General features: G+C 48.1%; 1 protein-coding gene across 11 annotated transcripts in view; it reads right to left on the bottom strand.

Annotated features, from left to right (window-relative positions):
- Positions 1-23,154, bottom strand: part of PTPN3 (protein tyrosine phosphatase non-receptor type 3) — a gene marked incomplete at its 5' end in the record, with an annotated part of 101,378 nt that overhangs the window by 12,041 nt on the left and 66,183 nt on the right. For all 11 annotated transcript variants that reach the window (XM_079790554.1, XM_079790551.1, XM_079790550.1 and 8 more), the window contains 7 exons: positions 2,226-2,287; positions 2,595-2,685; positions 10,404-10,564; positions 13,060-13,216; positions 14,874-14,930; positions 15,984-16,061; positions 16,180-16,366. In XM_079790554.1, coding sequence (XP_079646680.1) covers positions 2,226-2,287; positions 2,595-2,685; positions 10,404-10,564; positions 13,060-13,216; positions 14,874-14,930; positions 15,984-16,061; positions 16,180-16,366 — 793 coding nt within the window. The remainder of the gene's footprint in view (positions 1-2,225; positions 2,288-2,594; positions 2,686-10,403; positions 10,565-13,059; positions 13,217-14,873; positions 14,931-15,983; positions 16,062-16,179; positions 16,367-23,154) is intronic.

Raw genomic sequence — 23,154 nt, 5'->3', positions numbered from 1 at the left:
GAAAAAGGCAAAGGGATTGAGAAGTACAGACTGGCATTACAGAATAGTCACAGGGATGTACAGTACAGCACAGGGAACATAGTCAATAATACTGTAATAACTATATATGGTGCCAGGTGGGTATTGGAAATATTGGGGGGGGGCATTTTGTAAAGTATATGATTATGTAACCATTGTGCTATACACCTGACACTAATACAAAATAAAATTGAATGTAAAAAATAAATAAATAAAACTAAAGTCCTTAAAAAAATCCTCATTTTTTTTCTTTACGCACAGCTTTCTATCAAAACCTACTTACTTTTCTTTGAAGTATAAACTATATAGGCTTATAACCACCATCTACTGTTGCATGAGCTTTCTGCACGGCTGCCCATGCTTGTGTCATGAAGTTGATCAATCTACACCTCCCCCCCCCAGCTTTAATGAGGTCTAATTGACAAATAAAAAGTGTATCTATTTAAGATGTACATTATGATGGTTTGATACCCATATGCATTGTGAAATGATTACCACAATCAAATTAGTGAACACACACATCCACCACCTCGCAGCCACCACTGGAGTTGGTTAATGTTAAACTCTGACATGTTTTCAGCTCTCCTAGTGTCTTCCCCAGCCTGCTCTGCTTTTACTTCTGCCCTGCTGAATGGAATTCTTTCTACGAAAGAACTCAGAATTCGCTGAGCTTTGCAGCAGTACCGTGATTCACACATTCTTGGATGGTAAGGTAAACGGAAGCACCTAAGTCATGGTTTCATTGGTGCTTGGGTTAATGGCTTCCTCAACTCTGGTACCAGTCAGTATCCTGCCCCACCACTGTTTCTTTGTTTTTAAATTGAATTTATTGGGGTGACATTGGTTAATAAAATTATAAAGGCTTCAGGTGTACAATTCTATAATTATTCATCTGCATATTGTGTGTTCATGACCCCAAGTCAAGTTGTCCCCACCATTTCTGATGCTCTGCTTTTAAGACACAAGGAATGTTACAGTGAAGGTCAATGCATCAATAAATCCCATGGATGTTTTGGAATAAATGGAATCACTGACCAGACCCCCCCCCCCCCACCTGTTTTTTTTTAGGAAAGCTCTTGATAGTTTTGCTATAAGTTGAGACCTTAACTTGAGAAGTCATCTGTTCATTTACACTCGGAGTTGGCAAACTATGGCCTGAGGGCCAAACGTGACCTCCACTTTGCAAGCTAAGAGCGGTATTTTTATATTTTTACATTAGACACCCAGTGCACAAAATTCGTGCACTGGGGGGGCGGGGGGGCGGGGCTCAGCCCAGCCTGTGCCCTCTCACAGTCTGGGAGCCCTCAGGGGATATCCGACTGCAGCGGAGGTGGGAGAGGCTCCTGCCACTGCCACTGCGCTCGCCAGCCATGAGCCCGGCTTCTGGCTGAGTGGTGCTCCCCCTGTGGGAGCACACTGACCACCAGGGGGCAGCTCCTGCATTAAGCGTCTGCCCCCTGGTGGTCAGTGCACATCATAGCGACTAGTCGATTTGCATATTAGCCTTTTATTATATAGGATGGTTGCAGTTTAAATGGTTGTGTAAGTACCTAAGTAATATCCTCAATTTTGCCTCTTGACTTGCAAAGGCCAAAATATTAACTCTCTGGCCCTTGACAGAAAAGGTGTGCTGACCCTTGGTTTAGATGAAGAAACGGACGTTCAGAGAGGTTAACTACGTTGCCCAAGATGTATTTTCAGAGTAAAATATGACTGCTTTTCTCACAACATGTGAAATCTTTTACCTTTTCTTTTTGGGTTATATGCACAGAGATGGTTTTATTTTTATTTCAGATGATAGTATATACAGTAATAACAGGGGGGAAAACACAGAAAGTTACTATCCTACCACTGGCAAAAACAAACAAACAAAAAAACCCACAACAAAACAAACCCTAACCCAAACCCAAAACACCTAGATGCCCGCAATTGAGGACAGAAGGCATGTGGACCCTGCAGTGAGAGACACAGAATCTAAGTTTTGGTCTCACCTTCTGTTAGCCTTGTGGCTTTCAAATTATTTAATCTCTCTGAACCTTAGTTTCCTCCTCTGTAAAATGAGACTGTTCTGCCTTCCCTCCGGGCAGTGGTGCTGAAATAAGGGAGTGAACAGGAAAGCACTTCCTCAAATGCAAAGCACCACCCGAGCCCTGATCGTGCTCCTGACGGCGGTTAAAGTGTTCTTATTACCCAGTTTCCTAACTTACGTTCACGTGACTCGCGTTAATATAATCTTCGTTTCCCTGCAGTAATACTCGGGTGGTGTCATCTGTGGGGGGAAGAAAAGGCATTTATCGATCATTCCCAGCCTTATTTTGATCTTACCAAGCACACAAGGGTTCAGTTCCCAGCCCCATCTGCAGCCCTCGCCGCATTAGCATAAACACTATTCCCCAACTGTTCCCAGTCTGAGATGGCTGCAATAAAGACGGTGGTGTTTACAGACACACTGAAAGTCGGTCCAGAATACCAGACAATCTGTTTTAGAAAGGGAAACATTATCTCAGTGTGTGTGTGTGTGGGGGGGGGGGGGGGGGGGGGGGGGGGGGGGGGAGGCGTTCGTGCCAGAAACTCACAAGGCAACACGTCTTTGTATCGGTTTTTGTCCAAATTTTGAGGCAGCTTTGCAAAGGTGATGGCCAACCCAGGTTTCTTTCTGTAGAGTTGCTATATAACAAACAGAGAAGTAAAAAGCCATTGTAAAAAAAAAAAAGAAAACCAGCTATCAAAGGAGTGTGAAAACATACTTGAACAGTAAAAGTTTATCGTTCACGGTGCCAAAATCTTACCATTTAAAAGTGGTTGTGTGTTACATCTTAAAAAAAAAAACACGTTCCCAATAAGAAATTCTATGATCCCATAAGAAGTATTCTTCAATTTAAAAAAAAACACACGTGAATGAGGACCTTAGCGGGGGGGGGGGGGGGGGGGGGGGGGGGCGGGGGAGTGGGGAAGGGGGGGAAAGGCACAGCAGTGGCAAAAGTCATATCTGTCTGAGTCACAGATAATGATCACAGTAAGTAAAACCTTTATGACAATCATTTGACAAATGCCAAAAGCAAGTAGAGAAAAAAAATTCCGACTTAAAATGAAATGAAAATAATTTATATTAGTCTAAAAACATTTCCCTCCAATTCAGTGGAGTAAACCGTATGTTTTGCTTGAAAACAAGAACATTTCATTCATCATTCCACAGGTCTATTTCCATAGTAAAAACACTTATTGCCTCAAGAAAACCAAAACATTTATTCCCACACATAGTAAACTTCATATGAAGAGGTATTCCCCTGTGCACGTAATCACCAGCAAAAAAATCAATTGACACAGTCTTTGCATATCTACAAGCACGCATTAGACACCTTTGCACAGCACCTGAAGTGATTTTGAGGACAGCTCTGTGAGAGGTATTAACAGTATCCTTCGTTTGCAAGCGAAGAGGCAGAGGTTAAATGCTTAGATCATGTACCACACACTGAACTCAGATCTGACTTCAGTGCTTGAGTTTTCTTTTTTCCTTGAAACCACTTTATTGAGGTCTGATGGACATGTAAAAAGCGGTCCACATTTACTCTATACCCGTGATCGGCAAACTGCGGCTCGCGAGCCACATGCGGCTCTTTGGCCCCTTGAGTGTGGCTCTTCCACAAAATACCACGGCCTGGGCGAGTCTATTTTGAAGAAGTGGCGTTAGAAGAAGTTTAAGTTTAAAAAATTTGGCTCTCAAAAGAAATTTCAATCGTTATACTGTTGATATTTGGCTCTGTTGACTAATGAGTTTGCCGACCACTGCTCTATATAATGCAGTGCATTTGGGGATAAGTACAAAAGAGTGAACTGCCACCATCAAGGCCAAGGACAGTCCCTCCCCTCCAGAAGTTTCCTCCTGTCCCGCCCCCCCCCCCCCCCCCTCGGCTTTCTTTTCTACACAACCGTTTCTCCCATTTTGAATCTGAAAGTGAAACATTATTCACCAGTGGTTTTTATTAACTTTATGGGAATTTTAAAACAACACAGTTTTTCAATGTTGGACCTCTTTTGTGTGTGTGTTTGTTTTTTTTTTGCAGAAAATTTGGGAAATTCAGACTCGTATAAAAAAGAAAATTACCAGTAATTTGACAACCCTGAGACAACCCTTTTCATATGTGTTCTCCAGTTTAGATTTTTGTGTGCACGTGTACACAAATATACATAAGCATATATGTAAACACATAACACATAGGTTTTGTAAAACAAAACACGGAGACTGAATTATATGCTATCATGTTCCATACTGTGTTCTAGGGGACCAAGTGTTCTGAAAGAAGCAAATCGGCACTCCTTAGGAAAAGTTTCAGGGTCAAATAAATTTGGGAAATACTACAAGCCATCTTCTGTTCTGTGACTCTCCAAGAAGACAAGCCCTGTAGTGCTTAAGCTTGTTTAATTATGATTAAGCATTTCTCAAGCTAATTTGGCCATGGAGAATCTCACATCTCACAAGAAGCGTTCCGGGAAATACAACCATAATTTTGAAGTCGTTTTTTTCCCCCCTACTTATTACATAGTCTAGTTTTCTGTGTCATTAAATATTCTAAGTATTCTCTACACACATTATTTTTACTGTCTCAATATCTGTAGTTTCTATAATTTATTTCAACTTTTACTCTATTTTTGACTAGGCTGTTTTTAATTTTTTACTCTTATAAATTTTCAGGAACAGAATGACTGCATCAAAGCGTATTTTGAAGGACTTTGATACATATAACCACGCTGCTTGCCCTACAGGGTGCATGAGAACGCTTCGTTCAACAAACTGCGGCTGGTATCATCTGCTAGAATGTGTCTGCAATTTGAATAGGGAGGCCGAATGTTATTTCACCCCTTACGTTTTTGCAAATTTTATTTGTTGGTTTTTCTCTTATTAGCTCTCTCTCTCTCTTTTTTAATTAAACAAGTTGTACAGAAATCACCAGGAAAGAATTAGCATAGAGATTTTGGGTAACAACAATTATACATTTACTAAATATTTAGAATTCCAATCTCTCCCCACGCTCAGCTACTGATCGCCTTTATAATTTTAGTTCATAATAATCAACTAGCCATTGGACAATTTCTTAAGTATCTGCAAACTGTAATGGACTCTCTGAGCTCATTCTAGAAACAAATTCATGGTTTATTGGTGATTTTGGTTTGTTTCTGAAAGGAGAATATCTGAATCAGTCAGATTCCCCTAAACTGCACAGAAGTGAAATCTAATTAAGCAAATATAATCAGTAAACCTAACCTGGAGGTAAAAAGAATTTCTTTTCAAATAACAAAAATGTAAATGTAATCAACTCGAGATGGTCTCTAGCAGAAAAGCAAAGATCTAGCAAAAGGCTTTAATTATATAAGTATATAAGTATCTCAACAGTATAATGATCTTTTGATGAGATTATAGAATACTAAAAATAAAAATAAAGTACTATAGCAGTCTTTAAAAATATTTTACATGTGCACACCTTGGGCTAGTAGAAATGCATGGTACAGTCATACCACAAAATTATATGCAAGTAATAAAAAAATTAGACTAAAAGCACACATTTGGAAGGATCTCCATTTGTCTATTTTTAAGTGAAAAATGCAAGTTACAGAATCATATATACAATAGTGACCCCATAGCGGCATATAGTATGTGTGTGTGTGTACTTATGTACATATGTGTGTGAAAATTACATTTTCATGAGCATTGGAACAAATATGGATGGATACTCACCAAATTATTTGTAAATTATAACAAAGAGAAAGAAGCTAGAGGGGATGGGGGTTAGGAGACTATTAATTTTACTGTGGCTATTTCTGAATTACTGGAATTATTACAAGGGAAGGGCTCATGTTGGAGTTGGGTGAAGGACTGGGTCCCACCTGGCGATGGTGAGTTTTGACAATGGATTAGACTTTTAACAGATTCTAACCCTAGATCTCTTTCAGTGTGACACTGGGCAAGTCCCTTCGCCCCTGAGCCTCATTTTCTCCATCCATAAAGGAGAGACCCTAATCATTGGGCCATATCTATTTCACAGAACTGTTGTTCAGACGATGGAGTATGTTAAACACCTTCGGCAGATTCCAATATGCTATAGAAATGCTAATTATTAAGTCTGATTTTGTTACAGCTGGGACCACATGCTTTCTGGAACACATTTGTAACTATTTATCGAAAGCCACGGGAAGGACAGCGGAATTCCCTTCACGGAAATATACTTCAAAGGGAGCTGGGCTGAAACCAGCTCATCACCATGGGAGGGATTTGGCCATGGCCCATCTACTGCAGGGCAGGCCCTTTATGTGGTGGAGTGGGTGGGGTGGGCACCTGCTAGGTCCCAGCCATAGCTTCCTGCCCTGGTCCAGGGCACAGCCCCCATCGGCCACCCGCTGATAGCACTGGACGAGCATATGGAGAGCCAGAAATGCCAGGACTGTGGAGTCAGAGAGCCCTGGGGTCCAACTCTAAGGTGGCGTGACCACTTTTTGTGTGAACACTGGGCATGTTCTTTAGACTCTTGGAGCCTCTATCCTATATAATAAAAGGGTAATATGCAAATTGACCGAACTGTGAAACGACTGGTCGCTATGATGCGCACTGACCACCAGGGGGCAGACGCTCAACGCAGGAGCTGCCCTCTGATGGTCAGTGAGCTCCCACAGGGGGAGTGCCGCTCAGCCAGAAGCCGGGCTCACGGCTGGCGAGCGCAGTGGCGGTGGCAGGAGTCTCTCCTGCCTTCGCAGGGCTAAGGATGTCCAACTGATGGCTTAGGCCCGCTCCCCGCAGCAGGCCTAAACAGTCAGTCAGACATCCCCCGAGGGCTCCCGGACTGCAAGAGGGCGCAGACCGGGCTGAGGCACAACCCCCCCCCCCAGTGCACAAATTTCGTGCACCCAGCCTTTAGTTTATAAATAATGTTAGTTGTTACTTTTTATTGCACTCTTACCATGTGCCAGACAATGCATTAAGTATTTATCTCATCTGACCCTAAAACTAACCCATGAGACACCCAATTGGGGAAGTAGAGGCCACAAAGATTAAGGGACATGCCAAGATTACGTAGTAAGAGCCAGGATTTAAAGTCTGCTTGGCTCCATTGTGGCTAGATAGCTTCTCAGATCGTTTCTAGCTCTAATTTGTACTAATCTAATGATAACTCACATGTAAATACATTCTGTTGTTCGAAAAGATTAGATAGTTGATAAGAGAGCAAACTCTTGAACTAACCTGCCTGGGTTCCAGTTGGCTGTGGGATAACCTCGCCCAGACTCTGATCCTTCATCTATACAATGGGCTGCTGTGAGAATTCTGTGGGATGATGCATGTAACGTCCTCGGGACATAGTAAGTGCTCATTAAAGGTTTCCCTGTCCTAGTTTCTGGTTTGATCTGGCTTCCTTTAAAATTCTTCTCTAGCAGCTGTGCGGGACCTCTTTCCCCTTCTGTAATAGTGGTCGTTAAATTATGTTTCACAGTCTAGGATCCCTTGGGACAAAATGGGGAGATGGAGGCAGGGCTCCGAGTACCCCACCGGCTGCATCACAGAGCTGCTCTGCTGTTATCTGTTTTGTATTCTGGAATTCGGCAAATGTTATTTAAAAAGAGGGTTTCCCTACTTCATTTCTAGGAAATACATAAACTAAAGGGAGGAAATGGAAATGTGAAACTAAAAATTAAAACCTAAAATTTCTATGTTGTCTATTTCTTACGCTCTAGTCTAGTGGTCAGCAAACTCATTTATCAACAGAGCCACATATCAACAGTACAACGATTGAAATTTCTTTTGAGAGCCAAATTTTTTAAACTTAAACTTCTTCTAACGCCACTTCTTCAAAATAGACTCGCCCAGGCCGCGGTATTTTGTGGAAGAGCCACACTCAAGGGGCCAAAGAGCCGCATGTGGCTCGCGAGCCGCAGTTTGCCGACCACGGCTCTAGTCTAACTATAGGCTCTAAAGGTAAGACTTGGGATGGGCAGCAGTGGGACAATGGTTCTGGTACAATCTTTACCCCACCCCTTCCCCCCATCATCCCCTGGATCCGCATGGACATCCAAACCTCCGGGAGATCTGGTGAAGAGTATCAACACCTAGGCCCATCCCAGCATGGCTGACCCAGGAGCTGTGGCTGGGCCCAGTGTAACAAGCTCTTTGGGTAATATCCATACAGATGTTCAGAGTGTCATCCTCTGAGAAACACTACTCAAAAACACGGGGGACGGGAGGGTACTTCTCTCCAAAGCATTTTTAAACTGTTAATGATGTTCAGTGAATGTTGGTTAAGAAAAACCTTATGTGGGATTCCCATACATAAAACATAAAAGCGGAGCCCCGAGTGGAGTGGATTCTCCAGAGCACAGGTTAAGACCAACCTTGGTCTTCTTCCTCATTGAGAGCCCGCAGCGCCTCCTTGTGGTCAGTGTGATAAAAGACAAACAGTTTCCTCTGGGCTGAAGGACCTCCATCACCCATCACCCGGAGACATCTCCAAGGAGTCCTTGCTGCAGTTCTCAGCCCAGGTATCCCTGTTTCCCTTTGCTACCTGACACCTAGGAGCTTAAGTCTGCATTTAGCTCGGGACCTTCCTGGCATATTCTAACCCCCTCCACACTTAATCCCATCCATCCTCTATTAATACGACATCTCACGCCAGAGGACCTCCGGTAACCCCTCGCCTCCCGTTTCTACAGAACACACATTCTGTGCAATGACATCTTGCCCTAGATTGGTCTTTAGCTGTTTCTGGGATTCATGAGACATCCATGCAGATATACCAAAATTAGACTGTACACTTCTTGGGGCCAAAACCCACCTTCTCCCTCCTTCATGTGCTCCTGATTCAGTATTTGAAACACGGCAACACCTAATCTACACCCCCTGAATGAACGAGTGACTGCACAGTGCCTTTCACATCTCCTCCAACACCAAAAAAGGAATACAACGAATACACTCTGTATCTGGCTTTTAAGTTCTTGTTTCAATGCTTTTGGAGAATGTTTAAAACTATGCAGTTTTAGTGTTTAGAAGGTACATTTCAATTCTGAGCTTTTTTGCAATGCAAGGCCAGGAAACACAACCTCTGCATTTTCTTCTTTTAAAATCCTAAGCCTACACAGCCTCCTGCAGGCCTGTGGGAGGAAGACTTTCTCTCGCTGTAGATATTCAGTCTACGTCTATCCAATTCTACCCACGTAATTATATTATTCCTACCCTTTAATCCTGGTCTCGCTTCCACAAGATACAAACTTACTTTTTGTCTATATTATCTGCCATGACTGTTAAGTTTAAAATTCCCTATTGATTTTTTTTTGGGGGGGGGGGTGGAGTGAGGTCAATTATCTTCACCTTTCACCTGTGGGTTTTTACTTTCTACTGTTGTTTAACACACATTGCTCTAATAATGTATTCTATTTACATCCTATTCCTTACACCATAAACCTCTTCTCACTCAAGACTCTATGCCTTGCGTTCCTTTTTGTTCCATAGCCATACTCCTGCTTTCCTGAATCAATGTGCAGTCACATACATTTGACAAGCTGCCTAGTTTTCCTTCTGTGACTCTCTTTTATACAAATAAACAAGGAATTGCTGAATTCTGCTTTCAAATTCAACCTGAGACTGTCTTTCATAATTTATGAATCCAAACTGGGTGTGTTGGCGTTAATCATGATCGATTTTCTTTTATGCACCTGTTTAATGCTCCTTTGTGCTCTCTGTTATCTTTTCTTAGCATGAAATACTCTGCTTTCTTCTACCTTGAGAAACATTTGGACGATACACACAGTCTGTTTTCATTCTGTTAGTAAAACTGGCTTAGAAACCGAGGCTTCTTTGGTCCTACTTTGCTTTGTAAAGTCTGTGTGTGCTTTCTGTCAATAGTTTCAACCCTGTGATTAGCGGTCCCTCCTGGAGGAGGACGAGGGCGTCTGACTTTGGTTACCACTCATGTTCACATGTTCACAAGGCCCTGTACTCTGATGGGATGACACTAACTGCTCTGCAGGATGCCCGGTGGGGCCAGGGATGGGCTCCTCCATCATGCTTTGGGCGCTCACCCACTCCGCCTCTCCACTACCTTCTATTGCTGAGTGTTTGGAGCCTTTGTGTTGGCAGCTAAATAGCTCAGAGTCCCTCCTCCTCGATTTCTGATGCGTTTCTCCATGACTACCAAACATACTAGAATAAGAGGGTGAGGCAGAGTTCAGTGATGGGCTGTGGGCCCCATCCCCCGCTTTCTGGGCCTGCTCCACTGCCCGGTGCTCGAAGTCCCTTCTGTGCTTGGCGATGAGCACGGGCCCCCAGGGTCTTGGCTGACTCGGCAGCACCTTAGCAGCCCACCAAGGCACCGGGGTCCAGGTCGTGGGTGGGCCCTCGGTTCTCCTACCTCGAACTGGATCAGCACCGTCCCACTTTCGAGGCCCTTCTTTAGCTGTTCCATGGATCCCTCCAAGGTGTCGGCACCCTCCGGACACTCAGGGAAAATGGCCTCTGGGAAGAGCTGGTTCAGTTCATCTTCAGATTTGATATCCGCAAAGGAATGGACAGCTGTAGGGGACAAGAAAGGGTGTGTCTGGCTGTGCGGCAAAGCTCTGGGGATCAGTTTCCTCCCCCCAAATTACCCTTACGACACCTGGATGCAGATGATTTAAAACGTCTTATCAAACGATTATGCACACAGCAATTTTCACCAAAGACACTACTTCTTGTTGAATGATTATACATGTTGATTACACAAAACGACATGCTATTGTGGTTCGTTTATGATGGTGTTTAGTACTCAGAGGCCTTTGACAAAAGTAAAAGAAAGGGAAAGGATGCTTTTATAGAAAACGTATCTTCTCTCTTCGCTCTCTCTGACCTGGTTCTCGTACCCATCCCCTCACCCCCTTCTCGGTTCCTTTTCAATTGCTCCCTTAAAACAGGCACTTTCCCAGGCCCTGGTGTGAGGTCCGGCATGCTATCCATGGCACCGTCGTCCCACACAACTCAGCCAACCTAACTGACGGGCATTTTTAGGTGGGAGGCTCCCGCGTACACATCTCAAGTCCTAACATCTCTACGGCACTTCATGCCTACCTCGTCAGTTCGAATCCGCCCTGCACGGCAGGCTCCATATGAATAAAACCGCAGCCCCGACTGCCCCACCGGCACAGTCCTTCTCCAGCCTCACGTGCCTCTTTCCACCTACTGCTACTTCCTTCTCCAGCCTCCCACACTGGGAACTTGAGCATCACCTCTGATTTTTCTCTTTCTACTCAGAAGGGGATGCCACTCCCTCACTCAAAAGCCTTCACTGGCTCCCTACTGCCCTCAAGACCACAGGAAAGACGAGGAGAGTAACAGCTTGTACCTTCCTCCACACAGTTGGACTGGATCCTTATAATGCTGCACACGAGTCACTATTCCCATTACACAGATGAGGAAACTGACTCGCAGGGCCAGGAAGTTGTCCAAAGTTGTCAGGGCGAGGCACAGGGATTTGGTCCGTATCTGTCTGACCCTGAAGACCACATTTTGTTCTCTGATCAGAGAAACTCGGCTCTTCCATTGCTTTCGTGGCTTCTGTCATATCAGCTCTTCCCTAGGCTGTTTCCTTATTTCTCTTTCAATCAGCTCCTACGTTTTTATTTAAAAACTAAACTTATCGTTACTGTTGCAGGAGACCAGTGGCACTGCCCTTGTGGTTGTAATAGTCGATCGACATCCGTTTTCCTCACCTCACACAGGCCAGAGTGCTGTCCCGCTGGCTGCCGAGGAGGGCAGCACCCCACGGGCGCATGGTGTGGCCAAGGGCCTGCTCCCAATCGCTGGACTCCTCGGTGCCCTATTATCTTGCAGCCTTACCAGCCACACCACAGCAGGGCAAGTTACCTCCCCTCTCTGTGACTCGGTTTCCCCATTTCCTCACTTGCAGATAATACTAACATTATAAGAACTGAAGAGGATAATTATTTAAAGCCATTAGCACAGTGCAAGACACTTCTCTGGCGCTCCACAGACATCAGCTACTACCACAACTGAATACCTACTGTGTGCAGAGCAGGGTGCTGGGATGTGGTGGGACAGGATGGGGTGGAAGAGGGTAGGTACGAATCCAGAGGATCTGATAAGGCCTCACGAGGAGGTGGGAGGAGAGCTGACACCGGACGGCTCCAGACTGGAAGTTTTAGTGGGAACAGAGAGAAGCAGCTGTGTGTTTGGGGCTGGGAGGAGGGGCTGGTGGGGTGTGGGGAGGGAGCAGCTGTGACATTCACCCTATAAGACCAGAACAGAGATGAGCGCTGTGGGGCCAGGGCTTTGAGTCACACACTGCATTTTCCTTCAGTGTTTCAAAGCCAGGCAGAAGCAGTCAAGGACTCGGCTTATTGTTCTATAGCAACAACACCAAGAACAGTGGTTGCGTTCACAGAAGCGATCCTGCCAACGCCCACCACGCACCGGGCGGCATTCTAGGCGCTTTCCAGTACCAGTGCCATTTAATCTTCACGAGAGCCCCGAGGCAGGGGCTGTTCTTATTGTCCTCGTTTTACGTTAGGGCAAGGAACTCGCTCAAGGCCCCTCAGCCGTAGGAGGCGGCTGGAGGAGGCGGAGTGAGAACCACGCAGAGGCAGCTCCTGGGCCCTGCCCCCCCCCCCCCCCCCCCCCCCCGCCGCCTCTCCAGCAAAACCAAATGCACAGCAATAACATATAACCTGATCCTTCCAGAAAGGGCTGGAATGCAAACGCCTGCAGGGCCAGGCAGCTGAGAGAGGTGTGCGCGGTGGGCCCCTTGGGCCTGGGAGGACTGGGGGTCATGCCCTGATAAAGGGGGTGCTGGGCGCTGCCCATCTCCAGAGGACTGGCTGGAGGGGCCAAGCGGCTGTGGTTAGATCTTCAAATTTTTCAAGTGAGAAATCACACACCCAGGTTGTTATAGGACAGTTCTTGATTTTTGTTGGCTACAAGCTCAACATTTTCAAAACCACGGAAGGGCCAGGTCAGGCCCCGCCTGGCTCGGGCGGCGTCCCTGGGCGGCTCCCCGGCAGGAGGGCGGCTGTTACCTTTCCTCCGGATGACCAGGGCCAGCTCCCGCGTGTGGGACTCCCGGCTGGCTTTGATGAACATCACCACCTGGTCGTGGGTGTGTTCTGAGATGTCCCGGCCGTTGATTAACACGATTTGATCCCCTTCGTTCAGCTTCGGAATGCAGGTGTCCGCCTGAGTGGAGGGAAAGCGCGTTTCTCCGGTTACCATGACACCGTCCTCAAGGGAAGGCCGCCGCCCGGGGCCCAGACACCTGAGGCCGTGATCAAGTTCTCCTTCCCTCCCTCCAGGATTAGCGGCATTATTTTTACATCCACTGCGATGAAGACATGGCAGCTGGCTGCGGCAATCTAACAACGTGCTGCTCAGAAATCAAGTTATGAGAGATTCCAGAATCAGGCTGAGAAAATCATGGAGCTACCGTCCCTGATTAATGTAACGCAACGGCTATGACGCTTCTGATCTTCTGTTTTCTAGATGGGCTGTCTGAAAATGGTTTGTCAGCTAAAAGTGAGTTTTTACTCGTCTTGCAATGGAGAGAGACTATGTAACACCCAGGGCAGAAGCCATCACGGAGAGAAGAGAGGCACTGACCAAGGTAAAAGGAAAGCCTTCGTCCCTGAAATGGGCCACGAGCAGTAAGAAGAAGTAAGTCGCCAGCTTACGGCCCCCTTCAGAGTCAAGCCCCCATCCCGGTGCCTTCTTAGGAGGTGCGAGGACTCTGGTGCTCACTGCTTTACAAAAGCACATGATCTGGCCCGGCCGGTGTGGCCCAGTGGTTGAGTGTCGACCCACGAACCAGGGTTGTGGTTCAGTTCCCAGTCAGGGCACATGCCCCGGTTGCAGGCTCAATCCCCAGTGGGGTGTGCAGAAGACAGCCCATCAGTGATTCTCTCTCATCATTGATATTTCTATCTTTCACTCCCTCTACCTTCCTCTCTGAGCACATGATCTGCTGAGAAGGCTTAGACCAGTGATGGGCAACCTTCTGAGCTTGGTGTGTCAAACTTCGCCAAAAAACTGAGCATAACTCGGGTAGTGTGTCACTTTGAGGAAAAAACATTATTTCGCAAATGTTTCATCCTCAGGAGCAGCAAATGTTTCATCCTCGGCATGCAGCCGCCTCAGCGGCCGCGTGTCATCAGAAATGGCTACGCGTGTCAGTGCTGACACGCGTGTCATAGGTTCGCCATCACTGGCTTAGACTGAGGGCTGAAGACAAGGGTGATGAAAGGGGGTGCCGGTCCCATGTGCCTACTCAGAGTGAGCAGACTAGCAAACTGTGCCTCAGTTTCCTCCTCTTGAGCAGCACTTCTCAATTTCAGTGTGCACACCAATCACCTGGAGAGCTTGTTAAAAATGCAGATCCTACCCGGCTGGTGTGCCTCAGTGATTGAGCGTCGACCAAGAGGTCATGGTTCGATTCCCGGTCAGAGCCCATGGCCAGGTTATGGGCTCGATCCCCACTGTGAAGCACGCAGGAGGCAGCTGATCAATGATTCTCTCTCATCATTGATGTTTCTTTCTCTCTCCCCCTCTCTGAAATCAATAAAAATATATTTTAAAAAATGCAGATCCTAGTCTGGGAGGTCTGGGGTGGGGCCTGAGATTCTGCATTTCTCACGAGCTCCCGGGTGATGTTGGTGAAGTTGGAGCTGTAGAAGTGGGGACCACCCTGAGCAGCAAGGTTCTGGAAACATGGACTCTGTTCTCCTGTCCTCCCCCTCCCCCGGGGTTTATAGGCATGCATTTACACACACTCTGCTGCTGGCTGCAGAAAAAGAATTCTGTTTAGATTTTGGGGAAAACAAAGAGGAACATGTTTACTTACAGGCGACTCTGGGTTTATCCTCGACACCACAAGAGGCATCTTTTGATCCACTCCTCCCTGTAAAAATATGTGAAATAAAAAAACAAAACAGCTGCGTGAGCAATTCACAGCAACAAAGACACGCAGCTCTCTCTGGCACAGGGAAGGGGTCTGACCTCACGTGATCTGGTTCTTAATCCGGGGACCAGGCCCTTTCCGAATCACAGGTTCCTGAGCCCTCTGGGTACTAACCAGACGACGGCTCAGAAGCTCCCACTGCCACCCCCACGTTCCATGAACTTCAGGTGCACTCGGGGGAAGCAAGCTCCTTTCAAAACATGCCAATAGCTCCAGGAGGAGGACTCCAAAAACACAGCCTCTAAGAGCTGCTGTACAGGGGGTGTCAGTGGAGGAGACGGAGCCACAGACAAGGTCACATGCCGCAAGGTCCTGGGCAGGGCTCCTGAGGTACAGGAAAGAGCAGGGCTGGCTAACTTCTTCTGCAGAGGACCGAGAGTACTTGTACACGTTGGGCTTTGTGGGACAGAAGGCTCTGTTGTAAAACCTCAACTCTGTCACCGCAGTGCCCACCGCAAATGAATGCATGTGCCTGTGTTCCAATAAAATTTTATTTGCAAAAACTGGTGTGTTTTGGTCCCTAGGCCATAGTTTGCAGACCCTGCCTAGAGGCAGGCAAAGGAGGGTAATGGCCCTGCAAATGGACCTTCCCTTGAACATAGTTCTCTTATTGGCTTAGCAATGCTGGGGGGCTCTCTTAATCACCCGTCTTCAAGGGTTAGATCTGCTTGCCAACTGTGGGCCCTCCTCCCTCTGAGCCTTAGTATGCATCTATAAAATGGGATTTAAATGCCAGCTGCACTGATTAGAACTCAGCAAGGGGATATAAGTAAGCACATAGCCAACACCAAGCACAGAACAGGCACTTGGCGTGAGGCAGCTGCTATGGCCACATAAAAACACAAAAAAAAAAATACCGAGGGTGGAGCCAGTGTCCTTATGCAGCCTCAGGTATGGGGCCCGCTTCCAATGGAAATGAAGTCCAATGGGAATTAAAAAGTCATCTACGGATTGCTTCAGAGCCTAAAATCCTTATAAACACGTACGACGTACCTTTAGGTTGAATCCAAATTTTCCATCTTCATCTGGCGTGATACGGATCAAGATTAAGTAGCCGTCCCCATTGTCATTCTGGAAAACGTTGGGAAGGGGTCAGTTAGGTTGCTTCCCTCTCCGCCAGGTGCCTCGGCACCAGGCAGCCTGGGCGGGTCACGGGTGCTTGGGCGCCGCGGGGCCTGGGCTCACGCACCTTGTCGCAGTAGTACTGGCTGGAGTGCTCGGTGGAGCCCCCTTCGGTCACCCTGTGGAAGTCCTCCAAGAACTGCTGGTCCACGCCATCTGGGGAGCAGGAGCCCGGAGCGTTTGAAGACGGAGACACAGAACTGGATGACTTCCGGGTCGGGCAGCTTTGTGCTGGGTTGCTCTCGGATATGCTCCTTCATTGTTGGGGAAGGAGGAGATGTTTTAATCACTGGATTCATATTTGATCAGAGAAAACATTACCGACTATTGAGGCCTGACATCCCACAGTTGTCACGAACCCTTCAACCTTAGAGAGCTCCAGAGGTCAAGCTCAGGGCTCTGATACCCCCTGAGTCCATGGGCCACCCTGGTCCCCACCTGGCCTAAACGTCACCACCTGTAGTTTGGGGGAAAGGAGGCAAAAGGACAGGGCAGATCTCAGCTCCCTACCCAGCTGCATGAGAAGGTGACAGGGAAATGGACCAGCTACTCAGATGCATGTCTCCATCCTTCTGAAAGCCTTTTCCTTCTGTCTCAATCCTGCTGATAGCTCTGCTTCATAGAGCTCGCGGATACCCAAAGCGAATGGGACTAATCCTATCTAATAAAAGAGTAATATGCAAATTGACCATCACTCCAAGATACAAGATGGCTGCCCCCATGTGGACACAAGATGGCCGCCACAAGATGGCCAGCAGGGGACGGAGTTGGGAGGGACCAGGTCTGCAAGGGAGGGCAGTTGGGGGTTACCAGGCCAGCAGAGGAGGGCAGTTGGGGGAGACCAGGCCAGCAAGGGAGTTGGGGGGGACCCAGGCCTGCTGGGGAGGGCAGTTGTGGGCAATCAGGCAAGCATGGAGGGCAGTTAAGGGTGACTGGGCTGGTAGAGGGGGGAGACCAGGTCAGCAGGGGAGGGCAGTTGGGGGGACCCAGGCCTGCAGGGGAGGGCAGTTGGGAGGGGGCAGGCTTGCAGGGGAGGGCAGTTGCGTGGGGGAACCAGGCCTGCAGTGGAGGGCAGTTGAGGGGGGACCAGGCATATAGGGGAAGACAGTTGGGGGGACCCAGGTCTGCAGAGGAGGGCAATTGTGGGCGATCAGGCCAGCAGGGAGGGCAGTTACGGGTGATCGGGCCAGCAGGGGAGGGCAGTTGGGGGGGGACAAGGCCTGCAGGGGAGGACAGTTGGGGGGGGGCAGGCCTGCAGGAGAGGGCAGTTGGGGACGACCAGGCCTGCAGGGGAGGACAGTTAGGGGCGACCAGATTGGCAGGGGAGGGCAGTTAGGGGTGACCAGGCCGGCAGGGGAGGGTAGTTAGGGACAATCGGGCCGGCTGGGGAGCAGTTAGGCGTCGATCAGGCTGGCAATGGAGTGGTTAGGGGGTGATCAGGCTGGCAGGCAGAAGCAGTTAGGGGCAATCAGGCAGAGGCAGCAGTCCTGGATTGTGAGAGGGATGTCCAACTGCCACCAGGATTGGGCCTAAACAGGCGGTCGGACATCCCTCAAGGGGTCCCAGATTGGAGAGGGTGCAGGCTGGCTGAGAGACAACCCCCCCCCCCGCCCATGCACAAATTTCATGCACCGGGCCTCTAGTGTTGCATATTCAGGGCAATTTATATTAATCCTACTTTGTGTTATTTGCCTGTGACTCCATTAGTTGTCCATGCTGAGATTATATGTTTTATCTTTCTCTAACATGGGTCTTTCTGTATCTTAGAGCTGCAATGTCCAATATGGTAGCCACCAGTTACACATGGCTATTTAAATTTAAATAAATAGAGATTAGAAATTTCTTCAATTGTACCAGCACATTTAAAAGATGATCAATATCCCTGGCTGGTGAGTTCAGTGGTTAGAGCATTGGTTAGACCCTGTGCACCAAAGGGTCTTGGGCTCGATTCCTGGTCAAAGACACATAACTAAGTTGCAGGTTCAATCCCTGCCCTAGTTGGGGCATGTGCGGGAGGCAACTAATCAATGTATCTCTCTCACATTGATCTCTCTCTCTCTCTTCCCTCTCCCTCCCTTCCTCTCTCTCTAAAAACCAATGGAAAAAAATATCCTCTGGTGAGGATTAAAAAATAAATTGGAGCCCTAACCGGTTTAGCTCAGTGGATAAAGTGTCAGCCTGTGGAATGAAGGGTCCCAGGTTCGATTCCGGTCAAGGGCATATACCTTGGTCGCGGGCACATCCCCAGTAGGAGGTGTGCAGGAGGCAGCTGATCGATGTTTCTCTCTCATCGATGTTTCTAAGTCTCTATCCCTCTCCCTTCCTCTCTGTAAAAAATCAATAAAATATATTTAAAAAAATAAAGTGGGGAAAAAAAGGTCAATAGTCTCATGTGGCTAATGGTTCCTATACTGGACAAGCACAGTTATAAAACATTTCCGGCATCACAGGAAGTTCTGTCTTGGAGAATTACAGACTGTTAGAACTAAACAAGCCTCTGTGTTTACGGGGTCCAACTCCCCCTTCACAGATGAAGAAACTATTGTCCAGAGACGCTGAGTGGCTTGACCAAGGTCACACAGCTTTCCCCTCACTTAATAGACAGAAGTCTGATGGACATGAGTCCTTGAGCATCTCTTTCCTCTCCAGGCTATGCCAAGTCTGCTCCTAAGACACCCTCCACACCATTCCCTCCCACCCAACCCTCCAGCACAACACAGTCTCTAACCTCAAAGGGCCGCAGGGAGTAACCATCTCAGCCATCACTGTATAGGACACTCAACTTCTCTGCACCACACACACACACACTAGACCCCCTCCAGAGCCACAGGCCTAGCAAAAGATGCCTTAAAGATCCTACAGAATACAGGATTTTCTTCTTGCTCTATACACAGGGTTCAGTGATGGGAGAGGTGAGTAGATGAAGATAGTCAGTGAAAGAGAAAAAAGATAGTTTGCTGCTGTCTCTTACGAAATCATTATTTCAAGCCCTTATCTGTGAATTTTTCATTAAGTTAGGGCTTCTCTGTTTCCTAGCAAGTTCAAGTTACCTTACTTTAAATACAAAATCAGTATCCTATTCAATTTGTTGAGTCACAATTCCAATTTATTGGAATATAAAAATTCAATTACAGACCAGTGTAGGAATATACTAGTAGCTACTTGCAAGAGAAGAGTTTGGCCCTATGGTTTTCAAGTTGAGGGAAAGGTATTATGGATGGGAAGGCGTTTCAGAACAGGATCCTTTGGGACTGAAGCTGTAGACAAGTGGTAAGTTTTCAGACTAAAAATGAATGACACTTTAATTTACTTAAGGCTACAAAAAAACAAAAACAAAAAAAAAATCTCTCCCACAAGTAGGGCAACTTGCCTACATTTTCATGTTTACAAGAGCACCCCCTAGTGGCAGACAAGGTTTAGGAAACCCTATGTCCTGAACTTTCAATAGGAAGAAGATGCAAGTAGCACACGCACTACACACGTGTGGGAGACTCTGGAGGGTGACAGCGATGGAAAGGGTGAAGGGCATGCAGACAAAGAAACAGGTGAGGGAGGTGACAAAGCAGAAGAGAACAGACAATGTCAGTAAAATTCTAATGTATTTTACAGTCACTCTTTTTCTAAAATTTTAATGTGTGGATTACATCATCCAAGGTTTTAAAGTACTTTTCCTTTTGACATAAAACAGCCCACAGTACTCAAAAGAATACATTCAAAGCCATGCTGTGCCCAGCCTGCTTTCTAAGTAGGGTCAGAGAGGTTACTTTTATTAAACATGTGACGGCAGCTTTTGGCTGATCGACTGTGTACAGACGATCCCCTGCAGGCTGCAGAGACGTTCTGCTCAGCATGGAGGACGAAAGACAGATGGTGAGGAGGACATCAACGACAAGGAGCACTGAGACCGTGGCAGCTGGATGCAGCACGGGGGATGCCAGGAGTGAAGACGCCAAACCACGCTGGCTTCCTCTCTCCTGGGGGCAGGATGTGCGTGCTAATGAGGGAGAGCCTAGTGGGTGGGGAGGGAGCGGTGAGGGGAGCTGTGGGTGGAGCCAGGGTTCCTGGGGAAGGAGTAGGATGAGGGAAGTAAGAAGAGAGGGCGGCTGGAGGAAGCAGGCAGGTGACTGGGGCTGGAGGAGGGAGCAGAAGCAAGAGGTTTGTCCCTGAGGCAGGAAGGGGACACCTGTCAGAGGAGGAGGGACAGGGAAGGGGGACTTCCGCTGCCGTCTGGGATCCAGAGTAGCCAGGGAGGGGCTGACCAACCCCAGCTCCCTGGGAATAAAGGGGTGGAGACAGGCAGGCAGGCAGGTCGCCCTCAGCTCCAGAACTGTGAATGTGACAGGCTTCAGCAACAAAAGCCATGGTGGCGTTCTTTCCTCTGGAGAAGAGGAAAAAGAGAGTGAAAATGGCAGGACTGCCCATGAAGAAGAGACTCCTGCGTGATGCTTCCCTCACCCCTCTTTCCTAAACCCAAGACAATGACAAATACCTCTGCCCCCAACCTGTGCAGGGGAGCAGCTGTGCTCCCACGGAGGGCTCCGCAGCCCTAACTCGCTATGGCGGTGGGACAGGTGGGACACAACGGGGCCATTCCCATCAGGTTTCTCTCCGAGTCTCTGAGCTTCTTACGGTCGGGGGAGACCCCCGACCTCTTTCCATTCCTGTCCAGGTGCACGTAAGGCTCGGCCAGGCACGCAGAGCGCGCTCCACGAAGACGCTGGATGAATGAAGGAGAAAATGCCTCCACGCGGCTCCTGGGGCTCGTGGAGTTATTCTAAAAGAGCATGGGATTCTCTCGAACCCAGGGAGCCCAGGTGAACAGAGAGGGTGGGTTCAGCCGTTCTCAGCATCTGTAAGATCAGAGCTCCCGAGAATGCGACAAGGATCTCTTTAACACGCAGGATCCGCCTCGGCAGGCTCTCTCAGAACGCTGCGTTTCTTTTGAACAAAGTTCCTGGAGAAATGTGTCACAGGGATCCTCACACAAGGGCCACTGAGTAACAAAAAGACCGGTGTCCGAAGTTTGGGCTCTTGTGATGTGGAGACATTCTGAACATGCCATTCTTATCTTGGCAATGACCCCAGGGAGGGACAGCCCGGTGCAGGGAAACGAATGCAAAACTGCTAAGGAAACCCGGCTGCTGGCTGGTCTCTGTGGGAGACACTGAGACGGGGTCCAGATCCCGCCACCACGTTCAAAACTGGGTGCGAAGGGTGGAGAGTGGCCGAAGGGCTGGAGCTGTTTAATTTGAAGGACAGTGCGTGGGGCTGTCAGGTAGGACAGGAAACAGACACCCTCTCTGGTGTCCCGGGAGCTCGAGGCAGGGACCAATGGATGTTCTGGGTCACTGCCAAGGAGGAGGCGCTGCCCAACCTCGGGACAGGCTGCCACCCTGCAGGAGAGCTCCCGTCACCAGGTGACAGGGCCTGGGGGATTCCTACATGGCCCACGTGGCTGAAGAGCAGGATTCCCTAAGCACCTTCCAACGCACAGACATTGTCTAAAAAATGTTTTCCTCCCTGCCGTTGTAAAAGCAAATTTAAAAGTTTAACAGTGGTAAATGCACACATAACATGTATCATCGTCACCATGCCTCCGTGCAGCAGCACTAAGGGCATTCACATGGTGTGTGCACAGAAGCTCTGAGTAAGAAGTGGCAGCCATCCTGTGTCCCACGGAACAAGGCGGCTCTGAAGAAAGAGACGAGCGAACAGCAAAGGCACCAGACTATGCAAAGCCCGACGCCCTCTGTGGAGTGTCTCCTCTGGTGATCCAAACCACGGGTAAATCAACAGCGACGTTCTTCACACGCACCCCGCATCTGCCCGCAAACTCGCTTCCCTCCAGCGTCTGCTCGGCAAAGCCATTTTCCCTTTAGGGGACTTGCCCTCCCGTTTTTCTGGGTGGTGGGGTGGTTGGTTTGGGTTTTACTGCCACGAAGGACACTTCCTTCTCTGCAGGTTTTGGCCTTCGCTCTGAAACAAGGAAAGGAAGGCAGGAGCCTGGGGAGGAGCGCGTACCGCCAGCCCACTTGGGCACAGAGCAAACTGCCAAGGATTGGTATCTGTGACCCCACACTTCGCTGTGCTGCTGTGAGCAAGGACATGCCGGCGGGTGACTCATCCACCCAGAGAGCGCTCAGAGACCCTGAGCTGCGCCACTGGGTTTCGAGCTAGAGTCTAGCCGCTCTTTTTCTTCCTTTCTCTTTCTCCTTCTTGCTTGAATGGGTACAGAACATTACAGTTAATTCTGCTTTCTAAAAGGAGCCCTCCTCGCTGCCTGTGATAGTATTCATCTGACTTCTCTGACAGAATCCTTCTTTTCGCCTCTTAACACAAATCTGCTGTATAAAACATGTCAAACGTTTCTTAAACATTTTGCAAATACTCACTGAAATAACCACAGTTTTTTTTTCACTAAGTACAGCTCAACCTTCCCTTCTTTCCTGGGGCAACAGAGAGCCCCCACCCCCAGACGCCCAGGGAGGCCAGCTGCCTCTGAGGACCCATCAGCCAGAAGGGGTCCCCCACCTAACTGGGGTGGTCGGGGCTGCAGTTTTTCAACTGTTCACCCCACTGGCAAAGGGCAGCGGCTATGTGACTGTGAGACATCTATTGTCAGTGCACCTGGCAAAGCCCCAACAAGGAAGGCTGCCTCTGAAATACTGCTATTTGCAACTTTTTAAAAAATATATGTTTTTATTGATTTCAGAGAGGAAGGGAGAGGGAGAAAGAGGTAGAAGCATCAATAATGAGAGAGAATCATTGATTAGCTGCCTCCTGCACACCCCCCACTGAGGATCGAGCCCGCAACCCAGGCATGTGCCCTTGACCAGAATCGAACCCGGAACCCTTCAGTCCGTAGGCTGACACTCTATCCACTAAGCCAGTGGTCGGCAAACCGCGGCTCGTGAGCCACATGTGGCTCTTTGGCCCCTTGAGTGTGGCTCTTCCACAAAATACCACGTGCGGGCGCACACGTACAGTGCGATTGAAACTTTGTGGCCCATGAGCAGAAGTTGGTTTTCGGCTCTCAAAAGAA

Source organism: Cnephaeus nilssonii, assembly GCF_951640355.1.
Source record: "Cnephaeus nilssonii genome assembly, chromosome: 14".
Lineage (NCBI taxonomy): Eukaryota > Metazoa > Chordata > Mammalia > Chiroptera > Vespertilionidae > Cnephaeus > Cnephaeus nilssonii.
The sequence above is the reverse complement of the archived record's forward strand: the minus strand, read 5'-3'. Positions and strand labels throughout refer to the sequence as shown.